Below are 20,497 nucleotides of genomic sequence, written 5' to 3'. Positions count from 1 at the left end.
AAAAAGTAAAGAGATCTCACCCGGTGAAGGGATAACCCTTCACCGGTAAAGAGATCTCACCCGGTGAAGGGATAACCCTTCACCGAGAAAGCTTTGATTTTTTTTGGGATTCTCTGGGATGCAGTTATGGAGAGGAAACGACTTTCTTGAGTGGGGTAATTACAAATTTATCCTCCCAACAACTTCTAAGTTGTCACAGTTAAATCATAATTTAAAATGGAGAGAGAAAGCTAAAGTAAAAAGCATAATTTTAGATATTGCACAGGGAGTGTGAGAGAGTTTAATGTTCTGACTGTCTACAGACATTTAGTTTATCTCATAAAATATTTTCTTCTTTTTTCACAGAAACATAGTTATTTTTTCATGTGTGTCTGCGCAGATGTGACCGATATTACATGACTTCTCTGTTTTACTATCTCAATGTCAAAAGAAATAAGAGGAACATGTATGCAAGTAATTCAGGCAATGCATTGTTGTAATTGGTCAGAAATGGTGGTGGTGGTGAAGACAAAGTCGTGGCTGACAATTTGAGGGCCCTGGACAAAATTTGATTTTGGGGTTTTTGTACAATAAAAAATTACGAGCAAAGTGATAAAAATAATATATAATTTCTTTATAGAACGTGTATTGTAGAGTCTAAGTGATTTTTTGAATGCGGTATCTTTTGCATCATGATTTTCACATATTTATTTATGTATTGTTGATTTTTCTTTTTAAACACTTAGATTTCTTAAAAACACCTCAAAAGATGAAAGAAATGCACCCGAAATAACAAAATTGTTGAGAAAAAGTACAATGAGCAGAAATAAATTAGATTCATTTAGCAATTAACATCTCATTTTAAAGAAAGAGGGAAAAATAAAACCAGTAGAGCTAACTGGCTTTTCACATCATTTCTTATGTTGTTACCTATATATTACTTAAAAATATTTAGAGAAAATGGGCCTCTTGGAGGTGGGGGCCCATGGCGGATGTCCTGCCCACCCCCTCAGCCACGGTTCTGGGTGAAGATGACGAGAAAACAACAAATATTTTGACTTTTGATCTTGAAAATTGCAGTTTTTGTTGATTTGAACAAATTATATTTGAAATGGACCCAATAAACATTTAACCAAATTTCTTAGAAGTTTTGGAACATTAAAATTTTAGAACTCCAAAATTCTAGGACTTTAAAGTTTAAGAAGTTCGAAGTTCTAGGACTTTAAAGTTCTAGAACTTATAAAATCTTTTTGAAAGTTCAAATTTCTAGTAAAAAAGTTTGTACCCAATAGCATGTCCTTTTTTTCTTCTATTGATTATGGGGAAAATGGTTAGTGAGATTTAGTTCATATAGAACCTACTTAGATGTTGTATGCAAAATAACATATCAATTTAGGCATAATTGGGTCGATTATGAGTGAGCTAACAGTCGAAGCTTGGTATTGGATATAATGATAGACTTAGAATTGAATTGCGATCTTCTTCATTTTGGATCTTCTTCAGTAAAAGCGACCTCCAGCAGGGACATATCTAGCTAAGAGCAAGTCCTACGATGGGCAGTCTCAGGCCCTAAAAATCACTTTTCACCCAAATTTTAGGGCTTCAGTTCAGTCCCTGAAATTCAGCTTCAACCACAACCTCTCTTGGGCCCTAAATATGTGCATGTGGGAAACGCGTGTGTGAGTTTTTTGTGAGTGTGCGAAGAACTTGTGTATGTACGAAACACTTGTTCTAACTATTCTCGAAATAGTCTCAACAAAAAAAAAATTTATTTTCGAAAAAATATTTTTTTTCGAAGGTTGAAAAATTATTCGGGAACCGACACATTAGATTTTAAAAAATGTGTAGGTTTTTATTAAATTTAAAAAAAAATAATAATGGGTGAGTTTTTGTTAGATTTAAAAAAAAGTTAATCAACATAACTATTTTTTAATTTTATTTTATTTTAGAAAAAAATGACCATTGATCCAACATATGACCGTTGGGAACCTCCCCAACAGTCATATGGGGTTGTTCAGCCGGCCCTTAATAAGAGTCGGTTGTGGTTGGACCGGTGGGGGGGCCTTAATTTGAATTAAGGGCTCCGCCCCCACCGGTTGGACTTGCTCTAAGGGTCAGGAAGGGTCATGGACCTTAACCTTTCTCCACTTCTTCCTTATTAAAAGATTAAAATTTTCTCTTTCAATCTTTATTGGCACACCCTAACCCAACCCAAAATTTAACTCAAATCCATTTAAATTCCTACTCCACAGAGACCTAATCTATTTCACCAGCTTCTACCGGCTGAAATTTTTACATAACACTGACTTAAAGTTGAATGATCTTAATTTCCACCACCCATTTATTTCTAGTTGTAAGTTCCTCTTATTTCAAGTTTCTATTGTTAACCTACTTCAACTTCTTTTCTATTTGTTAATTTATATCGATTCGAATTGTAAAGAGAAATCAATTCGAGTCATCTTAATTTTGATCTCTTATTAACCAAAATCAACGGATAAATTTATTGGAAAAAGAGTTTCTTGTTGTGAAAAATAAAGGAGGGAAGAAGAAAGACAATGGAAATATATTAACCAAGAGATTGGAGACAAGAAGAACTAGATTTATATTCATATGTTTGTAGAGAATTTCTCTACTTTGGTACATTGGTATATTGAGTACTATGATACATTGGTTTGATCCATCTTTTTCATTAGCAAGTAACCTCTTTATATAAGCATTTAACTAGATGAGTTACACATCCAATAGGCACACAATAACGAAGCTTAAATACAAAGTAATGGTGGAAAACCTATGGTGGTGGGAGTTACAATTGGTGGTGGTCATCCACCATAAATCTAATATTTATAACACTCCTCCTGGATGTCCACCACATCAGAAATTGTCTCATTAAAACCTTACTAGGAAAACCCAATGGGACAAAACCATAGTGAAGGAAAAAGAGTACAAATTCTTTGTTCATGTGCATCTTTTATGTACACATAATCTGCCTCATTAAAACCTTGTTAAGAAAAACCCCGTGGGAAAAAAAATCTTAACGAAGGAAAAAAAAAGTACAGTATGAAAATATAGTATGCAGTGTCTTCATAAACTTGTTTCCCCTCATGAAAGTTGAGGACATTGTTCAACTTGTTATGGTCAGCTTCCTTTTGGTATATAAACACATAAATATAATAAGTAGCATTTGACGTTTCAAGTTGCATTCATATAATGCTTTAAAGTTTAAGCATACTTCACATTGAAGCTTGTTAAATCCTCCAGGGATTTCAGTTGAACTCACTTTCTAGTGATTCATATTTGTCATATACATCGATAAGATAATTATAATATTTTGTGAAATCAATGTACTAATCACATTTCAATGTGCATTATAAATTTTATGCACAATCCACCTCACACACATAATAGGTGTTAAACTCATCATTCGATGACTAGTTGTCTCGCCAAAACCTTGTCAGGAAAATCCAACGGGACAAAACCTGAACAAAGGAAAAAAGACTACAACTTTTAAACAAATTATAACGATTTTCAATACGCATAATTGCCTCGTTAAAACCTTGACAAGGAAAACCCGATGGGACAAAACCTTGACGAAGGAAAAAGAGTACAACGCGATTGACATTTTATATATGAATGATGGTTGTTTTCTAAAACTACATTACAACACACATAATGTATTGTCTGTAATATATTAGGTACTTCAAGACCTGAATTTCCATGACATATGATAAGTTAAAGACAATATGAATTGCTTTGAAGCTTATAGCCTTTTAGTATTTCAAAATATGTTCATTTTCAAGATTTCTTTACTCGAATAATCTTTTTCAATACTCTACTGTCAAACTTTGATAAACTCTTCAAGAGTCACAATAGGATTTATAAATACTTCATAATATAATTTGGAGATTTGTAATTCATATTGAAAGTTTTTTTTTTTTTGCATAAACTTTCATATTGAAAGTTTATAAGTGGACGTCAAATCCTTTTTAGACTAAAGGACATTTCTTACACATGTCTACTTTATTACCTTCGGGGTAATTCTTAATTGGTGCTTCGACTTCATGTCTGCAGACTTAATTATTTTGTAAGAAAATCCACAAGTAATGAAGTATCTCGTCAAAAGTTGACCAATATTACTTAGAGTAATTCCGGATCAATATGTTCCCAGTAGCTACTATATTCAGAAATACATCATCTGAGATGATTTATTTGATTTTTCAAATTTTCACAGCATACATAGTTCAGTGATCTCATATATGTGCCTTTGTAAAAGGTCGGTGCCTCTTTTTACACATATCCTCTTCAGGGAATTTTATTAGGAATATGAATCACATTCATTTCTAATTTGATAGCCTCTTCAGAAGGAAAAATTATTCCTTCAGTGTCAAGGAGTATATGTCACTTTGATAAACTCTGGTCATTTTTCATGACCTTTATCCGTATACGAGCATATTACGCTCCAAAAGATATTGATATTTGGAGGTAATAAATTCTCCGTTTATCGATTCTAAATGAGGGAAACTGGACAATTTTCAAGTATTTTATGACATTAAATATAGGACTTCCTCCCCCTAATGTCGATAGATTTTCATCTTATTTGATAATAAAAATCATACGTCATGTGCGCACATACTTCAAGGTTGTGACAAAGATGGAAAGAGAGTCAATTGCTTCAGGCAAATTTTGATTTCTATTTTCATATCATATGATCTGTTGGACCAAAATTGTTATCTGATCACAACTTCAGGTGTGAGCAATTTGTTTTAATAACAACTTCAGGTGTGTTTGATTACATTTGAGATGTCATCTTCATGCGATTTTTTCTATTAAAATCCATCGTCACTTTCCTTGTGTATTACAACTTCAGGTGTAATATGAAATCAAATATTCAACCATTTTTATTTTCCAAGAATTTAGAACTCATCGTCGTCCAAAGACGCGGAAGAAAATATTATCACCACTTGATGAAAATTTTATTGAAATACAAGTACAACCAAAATTGTGATATTATATTCTCGTTAAAAGAATTTCACAAAAAGTGGTTGTCTTTCACCATGAAGAACTTTTTCAAATTTAATCAGAGTATATGTTGGTATAGTAAAATGATATTCTCAATTTTGTCACTCTATTTCCAATATGAACTCGGTGTAGGATTTTTCTTACCACCGTTTAGTTATAATCCTTTAATAATCAATGGAAAATAATTTCAATACTGAAATATCAATTCTTTTCATTATTCAGGAATGAGTAAACAAATTTTGTTTTGCAAGGATTCACCGTTTTGGTGATAATTAACTTACTCATATTGCTTACCAAACTTCAGGTTTGGTAATATCATATAGAAATAGATGATTCAATTTCATTGTAACAAAAATCAGATGGTTAAATTTTCTCCTGAAAGAATCTTTATTAATAAATCTAATAAGATGGGAGAATTGAAGTATTTATATGAGATAATTTTATCATCCTTAAGATATATCTAAAAAATTATTGATTGTCATATATCTGTAATTTTTGTTTTTTATCAAATATGCACTTAGAATATATTCATAAAACACCAAATATTAGTTATGAGAGTAATACTAATTTATTTTTGAAGATATAACTTACATTAACCTTACCATGGAATGAATTGCATTAACATTCATATTAGATTGGAATCACTACAAAAAAAAGGGCTATCAGGGACGGCAAAAAACTGTCCCAAAACTGGCAAAACCGTCCCCAATAGAGTATTGGGGACGGCTGATGTCTGTCCCCAAAAGAGGCGTCCCAAATAGTATTTGGGACAGATATAGGGACAGATAGCAACTGTCCCAATACTGTTTTTGGGACGGTAAGTAACTGTCCCTATATCAACGATGATTAGGGACAATATATATTTGTCCCTAAAAATTTGGCGGGAATTTCTTCTCGTTAGCATTTGGGACAATTAATTTATGTCCCTAAAAGTGGCAAGAATTTCTATAGCTTCTTTTCGGGACAGTTAATTGTCGTCCCTACAAGATCAACAGTGATTTCTATTGGTTGTATCTGATATAGTTAAAATTTTTGTCCCTACAATTTGGTTGGGGGTTTTGTAATCATTAATTAGTGTTATACAAAAGATAAAATTTTACTTCAAACAATTTAAAACGCATAAATTCTTATTAACATTTTTAGAGAGGTCTCTTGACAAAATTCACAAGCCTGGACAAATAAAGTTCAACCAAGAAAGGATTATAGACTAATAAATCTTCGAAGATGAAATTCAATTAAAACTAAACGACTGTAACTTCACCCTCCCATCTTCTTTCATGTTGTAGTGGAAAACGTAGAAACACCATTAGCATATCATCATATCAGCAGAATATATCCCTGTGTCAAGGAAACAAAACACAGAAGACAACGAAAGCTGTTAGTTTATTATCTTTTTCGAAATTTAGGACACAACAAATATACAAACATGTCAAAACTTGTATAAAATTGTTAAAAAAACAAACATTCACATATAAAATCTTCTTAAAAGTTGTAGCTTCATAATAAGTTTGTGTGTACTGCTTTAGTAATCTAACGAGCATACCCTCACCGGTCCTTGTTTTGCATTTAGAAGAGAGTTCTTATACATAATAACGGTAACTTATTCAACTATAAACAATTCATCGTTGAGCTCCAGGAACATGATAGTCAAAAACATAAGTTACATTGATGTCCTATATATCGCCTACAGATATGATTATGGCCTCTAGATGACGCGATAGTTCTTCTGAGATCAACTACTTAGACAGGTTCAACAATTTTAAATCACATAAGAATTTTTTAGAAGACTAGATCAAATAATATAACATAGTAAAAGAATGGTATTATATAGTAGCAAATTTGTACTGATGCTTGCAGAAGGCAAAGGAGACACAAACAGGAATTTAGAGTTAGCAAAAGCACAGGAAAAATGAAGGGTAAAATCCTCGTACAATCATAATTTATATAGACAAAATAAACAGAAAATAAAAAAGAGATTCTCATTTAGAGCATGAAATGAGAAATTATGATCATTTTCCTTTCTAACCTTGTGCTGTATCAACAACATTGGGCTTTCTAACCTTGTGCTCTGTCAACTTCCTTGCAGCTGCTTCAGGTTTTTTTGATCTTGCAAGAGACAAATGTTCAACCATCAAAAATCAAAACAATGGTGCTATATAAGTAGCAAATCAGCACTAATGCTTGCAGAAGGCAAAGGAGACACAAACGGGAATTTAGACTTAGCAAAAGCACAAGAAAAAAGAAGGGTAAAAGCCTCCTACAATCATAATTTATATAGACAAACTAAACAGAAAATAAAAAAAGAAATTCCCACTTAGAGCATGAAATGAGAACTTATGATCATTTCCTTTCTAACCTTGTGTTGTATCAACAACATTCGACTTCTCGTTATGGAACTTCACCACAATGCAGGTTATGTTACAGACACTTCCACGAGAAAATGCAGTCTCTGCTAACTTCCTTGCAGCCTCTTCAGGTTCTTCTTCTGATCTTGCAAGAGGAAAATGTTCAACCATAAAAAATGAAACCATGTTATTCGGTAACAAAAAGATATTGTTCGGTGCACTTGTAACATTCATTAAGAAATGGGTAATCATATTAAGTTCTTGAAAGTTAAGAAATGTGTCTTTAGATAAGCAATAGATGAGAACTTAAAGTAACCTCATCTGGTACTACATCCAAAGACCATTATTAGGTAGCACCAGGACTTCAAAAACATCATCAATCTCTGTTTGCTGAAATATACAAAGGGAAATTAAACACTTGTGAATTTTCCGTTACTAGACAAAGCTTAAGTTATTGTTGTCCGGAATACGGACAAGAAGTCCCCAAATTTCCTTGGTATCTGCTGCTAGCTTGAGTTATGAATCCAAGCACCTGAATGTCAGGGTCCGCCCAACAAACTGTTTAAGCAAACTATTACCTGCCCACATAACGACTCCTCCAACATTCTCGATTCTCCTTCGCTCAACACTTTTATTTGGCTTATGATCTTCAGACAGAGGTATGCATGCCTGTCAATACTAGAAGCGTAAAGGATTTTAGTTGCAGGTTGTGAGCACATTTTTAGGTGTATTCCAACAACTAATTTGTATTAGATTAATAACCAACATCTTTGCAAAATAAAGTAATAGAACGGTTCTTGTAATTGCACATAATAATATAGAGAGATACTTTATCTGGTGATTCTTTTTTATTGAGGATCGTGTCTATATAGTAGATACCAACACCTGAACACAGACACGAAAATAAAAGGTGTTACGTGCTCGTAAAAACCTACACGTGAAGATTCTCGATCTGGTGTGAGGCTCACTTTGGTTGCGTGGTAACAAGTGTATCTCTCCACTTGGGAGACCAGGATTCGAATCTTACTATCCAAAACAAAAAGATCCTCTATCTTGTGGTCTTTTATAAATCGTATATAATATATATAAGCATGCAAACACTTCAAGCAAAAGATAGGGGAAAAATTTAATTTTCTCGAGTTCCATCTACAATACGGAGAAAGTCTCTGCATTTAGACCACGCATCACGTTTTATCTTTACGAAATTACCTAACAATTAGACAAACCGATAGAGAGAATGGAATGAGGAACTACCTTTGCCTGCCTTTGAGGTTACTGCTTTTGAATCTCTGACATTAGCTACATATAGATGGGTTCCAACTAAAACTGCTGCGGAGGCGATAGATCCATTGTCCGGGTAAGTATTGCTTTCAGAATCTAAGAGATCCATATCAATCTATTTATATTGTACAACCCGGACACAACTCAGTTTTATGTTTTCTAACTCCAACATTAATTCGGCTTCTTACGTTTTCACTAACCCTCATTTTTCAATTCTAGAATGAGTTTACTTTGGTGCTTGTTTCATAAAAATGAATCCAAATATTTTCCTAAACTTGATCTTCGAATCCCTAACCCCTCAATAACTAAATCAAACATATGCTCAAATCTTTCTTAAATCTTCACAACGACCTCATCAACTAAGTCAAAAACTTTCTGATTTCGGTTCTATTAAACAAGCAAGTCCTATTTTTTCGTCGTTTCCTGAACCTGAACATTTCCTTTTCAATGTATTAATTCGTAGTTACTCTCACAACAACTCACATTCTTCTTCGTTCTCTCACTAGATAACTTTGCCTATGCCTTTGCTATCTAAACTCTTCTAAAATTTGTCTTCTTCTTCATCATCACTCTATCATTGATGGTTTCAATCAGATCCCTTTGTGGGTTCTGTGTTGTTGATTTTTATCTCAAATTTTCACAAGTTCATAATGCTTGAAGAGCATTTGATAAAATTTCCAATCCATATACTGTTTCTTGGAAAACTATGATGTCTGGGCTGGTTAGTAATAGGTGTTCTATCAAATCAATTCGATTTTTGAAGATATGGTTTTGAGTGGAACTCAATTTGATTGGACTACTCCGACTTTTGTTCTTCCAGCAACAACTTAACTATAAGAATTGAATATTGGGATGAAATTACATTGTTTAGCACAAAATACTTGAATTGATTTTCATGTTCAATTCAAATACCCCAAGAATTGAATATTGGGATTTTATTTCATTCTAATGTTCTTAAAATAACACAAAATACCCAAGAATGGAACAGTTGTTCAATTAAAATAACACAAAATACTTTTATATCACCCAACGATCTCTTAATTTGAAGAATAAGAAGTGGAAGAAGAACAACCAACCTGGATGTGAAGCCTCTTCGCAGCAGAAACCCTAGAAGATACTCCACGCAAAGCCTAGACTCAACAGAAACCTTAAGCCTGCAACAGGAAAGAAGAAGATCACCAACAAAACCCTCGAATGACTAACCCTAAAACGAAAACAAGATCAATCGTGCTTACGAAGAGAATATCGTGAGAAAAATTCGTAGAGGAGAGTCGTGGAGAGAGAAATAAAAGGGGAAGAACAGAAAATAAAAATAAAAGTGGAGGGAAGAAAAGATTTTGGTTTTGACTTAGCGCGTCTTTTTTTGGGTCGGAAATTTCCCAATTTTTTTTTTCAATTGCTTTAAAAATAACAAGCCCGTCATTTATTTGTCCCTATTGTTATTCTAGTAGGGACAGATGTAATAAAATTGTCCCAATTACTGATTTATTAGGGACAGACGTAAAAACGTGCGTCCCTATTGAGCGTTTTTTTTTTAGTGAATGTTAATCCTTTCATCTATGCACTTCTCATATCTTTCTGATATGATTTAATATGTCTCAACAACAATAAAATAAATTGTTAGCAATAAATAAGAATAATAAGTTTGTTTCAACAAAGAAAGGTCCAAATACCTTTTAACTTACCAATAACAATTGACCAAACTTACCTATCCTTCATGTGCTTATATCTTGATCAAGGAGTTGATCATTTCTTCTTCTCTTTAATCATAGAGCAATTCGTGTTGATAACGTGTTGATAACGTGTTGTGAAAAATAAAGGAGGAAAAAAGAAAGACAATGGAAATATATTAACCAAGAGATTGGAGACAAGAAGAACTAGATTTATATTCATATGTTTGTAGAGAATTTCTCTACTTTGGTACATTGGTATATTGAGTACTATGATACATTGGTTTGATCCATCTTCTTCATTAGCAAGTAACCTCTTTATATAGGCATTTAACTAGATGAGTTACACATCCAATAGGCACACAATAATGAAGCTTGAATACAAAGTAATGGTGGAAAACCTATGGTGGTGGGAGTTACAATTGGTGGTGGTCATCCACCATAAATCTAATATTTATGACATTTCTCTCTTTCTTTCTCACTCTCTTTCTCTTTATCTAACTCGCTCTCCGTTTTTATCTTTCTCTCTTTCTGCAGTTACAAGTTAATTACGTAATTTTATATATATTTTTGTAAGTAGACATTTAATTAATTTTAATAAAACGTATTTAAAGTAGGTACTATTCGAAACTATTAGGCGTAGCAGTAAATTTTTTTTTTTCCTTATTTGTATTCAATTTTATGACATAATTGATATTTTAAGTGGTAATTTTGAATGGAATTGCTAGAATCAATTTCGTTAAGACAAGAATGGTTTGGCCCCCCTCTAACAAAATTCTTGGTTCCTTCCCTGACTTCTAGCAACGAACCTAAATCACCAGAGTCTATGCCTTCAGATGTATGTATTTGAAGGTATTAGCTTTTTGACTTTACGGCCCAAGCCCATTCGTACATGGTCACACAATTGTTGTCTCGGCAATAGATGTGGTCGTTCTCCGATATCAAAAGCAATATTTTGCAAATCCAAAAGGCGTACGCAAAAGCATTGAGACTTCTCAGAGGTATTTTCAGTGGGGTAAATTCGAAGGTTAGATACCAAAGCTTGGGTCCAAATTTGTCTGCCCAAAAAGCAAGGAGGTATAAAAATTTGAAACCCATAACAACCAAGCTTTCCTGAGTAAATTGGTTTGGCGCCTAAAAATGAAACCAAATGCCATTTGGGAGAAACTACTCAAAGACAAAGACATCTATAATACCAGCGGCTTAGAACTTGTGAAACAAGTACACTCGTAGACCTGGAAATCCATTGGTAAACATATGAATAAATTAAAGACTTCACCATTTAGGAAATTTACAGAGGGAGTAATATCAACTTACAGAACGACTACTAGATTCCTGATCATCCTCTACCTCTTGTCAATTAGTACAACTCTGACTTAACTTTGGTCTCACAAGATGGAGCAAATTTTCTTGTCGGTTCTATGTACCATCAAGTGGCTATTAACCTTAACCATACTGAATATGTTGAAGCCGGGTCGAATTTCATTTGGAACCATCCTCTTATTAGTCCATTCCCATGGAAATGTTGTTAGAACAATTTCAACATATTCTCCATTGTGCTTTCAACAAACAATAGTCTCGCCAAAACAAATCATGTCTTTAATTATGGCCTTACCTACGTTTGAAGACACGAACAACGACCCTCGTAAAATAACCAATAAACTTACATGGTCACCTCCAATGGTTCCCAATGTCGAATAAATGTGGATGCTTTCTTTATGAATATTAATGAGATTATTGGCACTAGTTGTATAGTTTATGATCATTATGAGACACTTTATTGCAGCAAAACAACCACATTCAGAGCTAGAAAGGCCGAAGAGAACGAAGCAAAAGTAATTCCAAATAGCATTCAATGCAGGACCAAAACTAATTATAAGTACATCCAATTAGAAAGTGTCAATAAAACTCTAATAAAACCATCTTCAAGATACAAGAATGACAATTCAGTGGCAGTCTACAATACTATCAGAAGAAATATGAAACTAATGCATCAATTTCTCAACATCAAATTTTCTCACATTTCAAGATAAAACAATGTTCTAGCAGACACACTAGCAAAACAGACACGAAATAACAATAACTAGCACTATGATATTTAAATTCAGTGTTCATATTTTATTACATATGTATTGTAATAATACTCTTATTTATTACTATATTAATACTTTGCAACAAACAAAAATAGTAGCCCAAGTGGTTCCAAGGTGTTGACATAAACTCCAGAAAACCCTGGAGGTCTCTGGTTCTCACCCAGAGAAGGTGGAATCTTTGGTTATTTGAATTGGGATTATTAGGGTGTAAATAATGTTGTTGGGCTTTAGGCCATGTCTTGTTGGGCTATAGGCCCGGTTCTGTTAGTGTTTAAGTGGGCGGTTATCGAGCTTATCACATCTATGATGTATCAAGTGCCAAATGTAACGACATACGTATATCGTAGTCGACTTCCAAAAAAAAAAAAAAATAGTACCTATACCCAATATTAATCTTTAATCCATACAAGCCCTATTTACTCTTTAATCAATATGATAACCTTAAGCTACCCTGATTGATGAGATCTCTCATATATTCCAGACAACTTTAGGCCTAGGATAACCATACCAAGCATCCACCATTCTTGTCAGCCATATGATGTGGTCTACCTAAATTCCAACCTTTACCAAATATTTTAGTCTAATTAAAAGTATTTTACCACTTGGGGAATAGTAGATCATGAGAAATCACATCTTGTCCTCCTATAATTGGAATATATAAATTTCTTCATCTTTTTTTATGCGTCTTTGTGGCAACACTCATATGAGGATTCCCACGGTCCAAGTGCGGTATGACGTGGTGGGTTTTGTTTAAATACCACTTGGTGGGTCCCACTCCCTTATTGTGATAGGTTGCTTTGGCTTGTCTGTCTCCCTCTTCTCCAATTGTTACACTTTCCCAATCCTTAATTCTGGTAGGTCCCACCACAATTTTCCCGAAAATTAGGTCAACTTTACTCCTTGAGATGTGAAAATCAAATGAACTTCGTTATGATCAAACGGTTGACATCCAGTTGGAGAGCTTTTTCTTGAGGATAACATAATATAATTTTCTATTTGATTTAAGGTGGTTAGATTCTTGTCTAGAGAGAGAGAGAGAGAGAGAGAGAGAGAGAGAGAGAGTTGATTTTGGTTGATGGAGGACTCAAAGAGGCAACTTGCCCATGCCTCCTGTACTCTCGGATTGGACATTTTTGGAAGTAAATTCCTTTTATTTCATTATCTTGAATTCCTATTTTGACACTTTCTTCCTATTGACATTTAAATTTCTTGTTTATTCAAATACCATTTGATTTCTTTCATATTAGTTCATTTTTCAATTGACAATGTTATAGTAACTGATAAAAAAATGGAACCAAGTTAGCCACATTTACTTATCAAAAGAAACTACGTCGGCATCTAATTGAGAACTTGTTTCTTAGCTGGCCTTTTGCAATAAAATAACCGGAAATTAATAGCTATTAAAGTGAAAAGGTGACTACAAAGATTCTTCGGTTGTTTGGCTACCTAATGAGTAATGTAAATGTTTTATAAAATTAAGTTACAGCTTTAACGTTTGTACAAAATGACTACCTGATGTAAATGTTTTATAAAACTATTGGCCCAAAAACAATAAGACTATTGGATTGAATTTTGGTGCACTTGAGTCACTAAACAATGTCCAAACTATCGTTGTGTTCACTACTATTTTATTCGGCTCCATTGGAAGACTTTTTATTAATAAGTCAACCATTGTCCAGAAGTATTGAACGCAGTGCCGCTATTATTTTGAACTAGAAATTATGGATGTTGATCAAAAACCTAATTTTCATGAGCGATGGAAATTAACACAATTATGACATCGAAAACAACAATTTCTCCACTTCTAGTCGTGTCTTTCTCCATTTCTCTTTGCGGGAGAAACTTTTTTAGTCATTTTTTTTGTTGTAATGACTTGTGTTCGTTGAGCTAAGATTAGGTCTTGATGAATGAATTAGCTTAAGAGAGTCCATTCAATCAAGAGAGTGGCTTCGGCCTTCTTTACTCCAAAAGCTAACTCAAGTAGTAAGATCATCACAATGCAATCTTTCTTTTATTGTTGTTTGTCATCATGTAAAATTGTATTATTGGTTTTACTAATGATATTTAGGCTAGATCACATCCCCAGATCTTCAACAATATAAAAGTTATTCTTAATAAAGTCATTGCTTAATGAAAACAAAACGTTCCAATGATGATTTTTCATACCGAAAAATAGGGCACATAAGTGACCCAACCTCTGGCCCCTTGAGGGATTGTCTTCTTCTGTTTCCTGCTTGAGATTTCTCCTACAAACACCCATTCTCATTATTTAATGCTCTCTTTATATCTCTGGAATTATTAATATGGATACCAAACCCAAAAAGTATGCTCCAATCGTTATTAGATCCAAATAATTTAATTAACCAAATAGTAGTTTGCCTAGTAAAATCCCTCCTCTCGAATGTTCTCTCTCATCTTCTTCAACATTTGATCATGGTAAGCCAAGTTTTGCTCTTTCCTTCTTCTGGTTTGGTTACAGTTTTTTTATCAAAATCAATCAACCAATAGTAAGCCGTTTTTAATATGGTTTCGTTCTACCATTAATAATTTTGATATTCAATCTGTTAGAAGATGTTTAATTTTGGTTCCATGTGAGTTTTGTTCCACCAATTGCTAAAGCGGTTTCATGAACTACTTTTTTTGGGTTTGTGTTAGTTTAAAGGTCGGTAACTTTTTATTTTAAAGATCTAATTAATTAGATTTGTGAAGAGGCTTAAACCTCTTTGTTTATGGTTGAGTAACCGAGAGAGATGAACGAGAGGGAGAGGGAGAAACCGAAAGCTTTAAGCAATATAGAGTTTACAAATTAACACTTTCAGTTGTATTGATAATTGTTACATGGGTTGCCTATTTATAATAGTACATGAAGTTTGATAAATACAAAACTAACTAATGCTTATCTGATAGATATAAGATCTCCTAATATATTGAAATACAATCGGATCCACTCGGTCCATGTGGTATGACCGAGTGGTGGTGGGACCGTGTCCTCTAACACTCCCCCTCAAGTTAGAGCGGGAATGGAAATAACGCCTAACTTGCCAATGATGTTGTTGAACGGCTCTGCTCCAAGGGGCTTTGTAAAAATGTCCGCCAACTGATTGTCTGTAGAAGTGAAGCGTGTAGCAATAACGTTGTCTTTGATCTTTTCACGGACGATATGGCAATCAATCTCTATGTGTTTAGTACGTTCGTGGAAGACAGGATTTTCGGCGATGTGAAGCGCTGCCCGATTGTCACAGTATACTGTCATCGGGTTCTTGTGATCTATACCAAAATCGAGTAGAAGGTATTTGAGCCACTGAAGCTCACATGTAAGAATAGCAAGAGCCCGATATTCTGCCTCTGCTGATGATTTAGCATACTGTAGGTTGCTTTTTTGATTTCCAGGATAGTGGGCTTGAACCCAACATTGTGAAATATCCGGTTGTAGACCGACGAGTGGAAGGGCACCCAGCCCAGTCCGAGTCACAGTAACCTGTGATTTCGAGTGAGCTGTGTGCTGATAGAAATATTCCCTTATCTAGGGATCCTTTTAGATATCGAAGGACTCGATGTGCTGCTTCTAAGTGAAGCGAACTGGGTGTTTGCATAAACTGACTCAAATTGTTTACTGCAAATGTGATATCTGGTCGTGTGACAGTTAAGTAAAGGAGACGACCGATTAGACGACGATAGACGGATGGGTCAGCTAAAGGCTCTCCATCAGTTGGACTTAGGCGAAGTTTCTGCTCCATTGGGAAGTCAGAGGGTCGAGAAGCTGTGAGGCCCGAGTCTTTGAGAATGTCAAGGGCGTACTTGCGTTGGCACAAAAATATTCCTTGTTTTGAACGGGAGACTTCTATGCCGAGAAAATATTGTAGGCGGCCTAGGTCCTTGAGAGAAAAGGTGTTGTCGAGGAATATTTTTAGTTTAGAAATTGCAATCTCATTGTTACCTGTGATTACAATGTCATCAACGTATACTAGGACAAAAATTTGAGTAGACTGTGAATTGTAAGTGAAGAGGGAGTAATCACTTTTAGATTGAGTGAAGCCTTTAGTGAGAAGGACAGATGAGAATTTTGAAAACCATTGTCTAGATGCCTGTTTAAGGCCATATAGCGATTTTTGGAGACGACAGACTTTTGACTCCCCCTCAGGTGAAAAACCGGGTGGAAGTTTCATATATACTTCCTCATTAAGGTCGCCTTGAAGAAAGGCGTTGTTGACGTCAAGTTGATGAAGTGACCAATTCTTAATGGCTGCAATGGAAAGAAGAACTCTTACAGTAACCAACTTGGCTACCGGAGCGAATGTATCGGTGTAATCCAATCCCTCAATTTGAGTGTAGCCTTTAGCTACTAGACGGGCTTTGTAACTCTCAACAGACCCGTCAGATTTGAATTTCACTTTATATACCCATTTGCATCCAATTGGGCGTTTTCCCGGTGGGAGTGGAGTGATAGACCAAGTGTTATTGGTTTCCAAAGCCAAGATCTCTTGTTTCATTGCCTCCCTTCAGTGGGGGGATTTCATAGCTTGTTTAAAAGATGTGGGTTCGGTTGTTGTGAGAACCGAAGAAAGGAAGGATTGATGAGAGGAAGAGAATGAATTAATTGAAAAATATCTCTCAAGAGGGTAAGCAACCGGTTTGGTTGTGGAACAGACATAGTCTTTTAAATGGGCCGGGGGTTTTCGATCCCTAGTGGGACGGCCTTGTACAGGACTGGTGGGAACAACCAGAGGGTCAGACGAAGATGATTCGGGTTCTGGGTGTTCTAAAGGCACCCCAGCAGAGTCTGTGACTAAGGGGGTTGCTGGAAGCGCGCCCGAGGAATGGTCGGAAGACGAAGTGGGTTCTGTAATGGGATTTTCTGAAGGCACCCCAGACGGATTTGCACCTGAACAGTTTGCTGGAGGCGCCCCCGGTATAGGCCCACTAGTGGACTGGGTCGTAAGACCATTATCTGGAGGCGCTCCCTCTGTCGGAACCAACAGTGGAGTATCGCGACCAGCCGAGCCGGGATCAGTCGATCGGGACTGATGAGAAGACAATGGGTAATCGAAAGTCGGATTATCCGAGATAGAAAGGAATGGTCGTGGGACGTCACTTGGTAACGACTGTACCGAGCTTTTCGTCGCCATTGGAAAACGATCCTCATGAAAGGTCACGTCTCGTGAAGTGAATATACGTCGAGTGGTGAGATCATAAATACGGTAACCTTTTTGATCTTTAGGATAACCGACGAAGATACCAGCCGAAGCTCGTGGGTCCATCTTGGTTTTGACTAGAGGTATTCTAGCATAGCATAGGCAACCGAAAACCCGAAGATGAGAGAGATCCGGAGGAGATCCTAACAATACTTCATGGGGAGATAAGCCGCGGAGAATTGGCGTAGGCAATTTATTAATAAGATAAATTGCAGTCAAAACACACTCTCCCCAAAAAGAGAGTGGAAGGTGAGCTTGTAAACGTAAGGAACGTGCTACTTCGAGGATATGGCGATGCTTACGTTCAACTACACCGTTTTGTTGCGGTGTATACGTACAACTACGTTGATGAAGGATACCTTTTTCGTTGAACCATTGTTGTAGTTTGTGATTTGTGAATTCCAATCCATTGTCAGAACGAATGGTTTGGATTGTCGATTGAAAGTGATTAGAGACGTAATGAAAAAAATTTATAATTAATTGAGGTGCTTCTGATTTAGAACTCATAAGGTATAACCATGTACAACGAGAGAAATCGTCAACTATGGTTAGAAAAAAACGACATCCAGATTTGGAAGGAACGGGAAAAGGTCCCCATATGTCCATATGAACTAATTCAAATAATTTAGAAGAAGTAGAAATACGAGAAGGAAATGGCAAACGACATTGTTTAGATAAAGGGCAAATATCGCACGGTACTTTATTCAAAATAAAATTAAAATTCATACAAGAAAGTTTGGAATTGAAATACTTAAAACGAGACAGAGAAGGGTGACCAAGACGCCAATGCCAAATCTCATAAGAATTACTACTAGGACTCTTTGTAACTAGACTAGAAACGGAAAAAATAGGACGCTCCGTGCGAAGGAAGTAGAGATCTTCGTGAAGACTACCATGCCCAATCTTCTTCTTCGTTGCTTTGTCCTGAAAAAGACACAAATCAAGATCAAACAAGATTGTACAACTAAGAGATTTTGAGATTTGAGAAATAGAAAGAAGATTAAATTTGAAGGATGGTATATGAAGGACATCATGTAAATAAAAGGTGTCGGAAAAATATACGGAACCAATGTGAAGTACGCGAACCCGAGTACCATCGGGGAGTCGAACATAATAATCCGGCGGAGCAACCGAGTAATTAGAGAAACGGGAGAGAGATGAACATATGTGTTTCGCGGCTCCCGAATCTATAACCCAAGGGGTAGGACCGAAAGATAGAAAGGGCTTACCTGTAAGGTTAATGTGGTGAGTGGTGGTGCCTGTAGAAGCCGACTTAGAAGATTGCTTGGACTGGTCCAATAGAGCTAAAACAGATTGGTACTGTTCAGCTGTAAGTGATGTCGCTGTAGGCACTCCTTGTGGGTTTGAATCACCAACCGAGGCTGCCATGGGATCCGAACGAGTACGTGGTCGACTTCGTTGATTGTAATGAGGAGGAAAGCCATGGATTTGATAGCATGTTGATATATGATGACCATGTGTTTTGCAATTCTCACAGAATGGTCGAGGTCGTTTAGAACGAGAACGATCGGGTCGATCAAAACGGTTGGATTGATTCTCGGTTGAACCAATAGCTAGGGCAGCAGCTTCGTTCATTGTTTGCACAGGATTGAGAAGGTTTTGCTGAACCTCCTCTTGCTTAATGAGTGAGTGAATGCGAAGGAGTGATGGAAGCGGTTCCATGAGTAAAATTTGGCTACGAATAGCCGAAAACCGGTCATGAAGACCTTGAAGGAATTCCATCACTCTATCTTGATTGGTACGATCAATCAAAGAGCGTCCATGTCCACAAATACATGGTTCAGTAATCATCAAGGAGTTGAGTTCGTCCTGGAGTGCTTTAAGATCAGTGAAGTAGGTTGAAACATCACAACCTTCTTGTTTGAGATTCGAAATTGCTCTCTTAAGTTGAAACACTTTTGGAGCGTTGGTTTGATGAAACCTATCATAAAGGTTCTTCCATACATCCGAAGCATTGTCATCGTAAAGGATAGAAGAACGTAAAGATGGGTCAACTGAATTGACAAGCCAACTAGAAACCAAGTCATTACATCGTTCCCAAAGATGTAATTCGTTAGGATCGGTGGGTTTAGAAATCGTCCCATTAACGAATCCTAACTTATCTTTAGCTCGTAGAGCTTTGATCATTCCTCGAGACCATGAGGAGTAATTATCGCCTGTGAGGAGAGGCGTGATAACAATGGTGGTAGGTGAATCCGAGTGATGAACATTAAACGGGCCACCAGAGATATGAGTAGAAGTTTGAACTGTTTCAGAAGTTTCAGCGGAAGTCATTGTTCTTAAAAAAAAACGGCTCTTATACCATGTGAAGAGGCTTGAACCTCTTTGTTTATGGTTGAGTAACCGAGAGAGATGAACGAGAGGGAGAGGGAGAAACCGAAAGCTTTAAGCAATATAGAGTTTACAAATTAACACTTTCAGTTGTATTGATAATTGTTACATGGGTTGCCTATTTATAATAGTACATGAAGTTTGATAAATACAAAACTAACTAATGCTTATGTGATAGATATAAGAACTCCTAATATATTGAAATACAATCGGATCCACTCGGTCCATGTGGTATGACCGAGTGGTGGTGGGACCGTGTCCTCTAACAAGATTTTTGAAGAAACGATACTATGATTGTTTCTCTCTAGATATTCTTTGGATCTGACAAGTTTTTGATTGAAGATTTTGTTGGAATTGGTCCTCCTCAGCTGGGAATGTTTTCTCACATTTGAGTGGGTTCCACTCATCAAAATCACTCGAAAAGCATATGGTTGTGTTTATGTCATCGAGGGCTTAAATTTCAAGCTAAAGGTCGCATAAATTCGATTTCATATGAATGAGATATTAACCTTCAAAGATTGGGTTATATAGTGAGAAATATTTGATCTAGCAATAGCCCCACATCTAAT

General features: G+C 35.7%; 1 protein-coding gene and 1 pseudogene across 2 annotated transcripts; both read right to left on the bottom strand.

The window, feature by feature from the left end:
* Nucleotides 1-6,127: 6,127 nt before the first annotated feature.
* Nucleotides 6,128-8,817, bottom strand: LOC147533243 (putative protein phosphatase 2C 52; annotated as a pseudogene). The gene is made up of 6 exons (XR_015227776.1): nucleotides 8,597-8,817; nucleotides 7,873-8,007; nucleotides 7,669-7,730; nucleotides 7,352-7,560; nucleotides 7,022-7,101; nucleotides 6,128-6,333 (listed from the first exon to the last, which is right to left on the bottom strand). The product of XR_015227776.1 is annotated as a putative protein phosphatase 2C 52 (transcript).
* Nucleotides 8,818-18,245: 9,428 nt separating this feature from the next.
* LOC147533242 (uncharacterized) lies at nucleotides 18,246-20,060 on the bottom strand. Its single transcript, XM_086648519.1, has 2 exons — nucleotides 18,806-20,060; nucleotides 18,246-18,500 (listed from the first exon to the last, which is right to left on the bottom strand). The coding sequence occupies exons 1-2, from the start codon at nucleotides 19,869-19,871 to the stop codon at nucleotides 18,466-18,468; spliced, it is 1,101 nt and encodes a 366-aa protein (XP_086504645.1). The 5' UTR covers nucleotides 19,872-20,060; the 3' UTR covers nucleotides 18,246-18,465.
* Nucleotides 20,061-20,497: the final 437 nt, after the last annotated feature.

The sequence above is a fragment of the Eschscholzia californica genome, unplaced genomic scaffold (assembly GCF_041429995.1).
Source record: "Eschscholzia californica isolate CP2 unplaced genomic scaffold, dmEscCali1.0.p SCAF_6, whole genome shotgun sequence".
Lineage (NCBI taxonomy): Eukaryota > Viridiplantae > Streptophyta > Magnoliopsida > Ranunculales > Papaveraceae > Eschscholzia > Eschscholzia californica.
The sequence above is the reverse complement of the archived record's forward strand: the minus strand, read 5'-3'. Positions and strand labels throughout refer to the sequence as shown.

Coding starts and splice junctions, on each gene's coding strand:
- LOC147533242 (XM_086648519.1), bottom strand. CDS start 19,871: ATGACTTCCGCTGAAACTTCTGAAACAGTTCAAACTTCTACTCATATC. Junction 18,501..18,805: donor TCACCACATTAACCTTACAG/GTAAGCCCTTTC, acceptor TGTCTTTTTCAG/GACAAAGCAACGAAGAAGAA.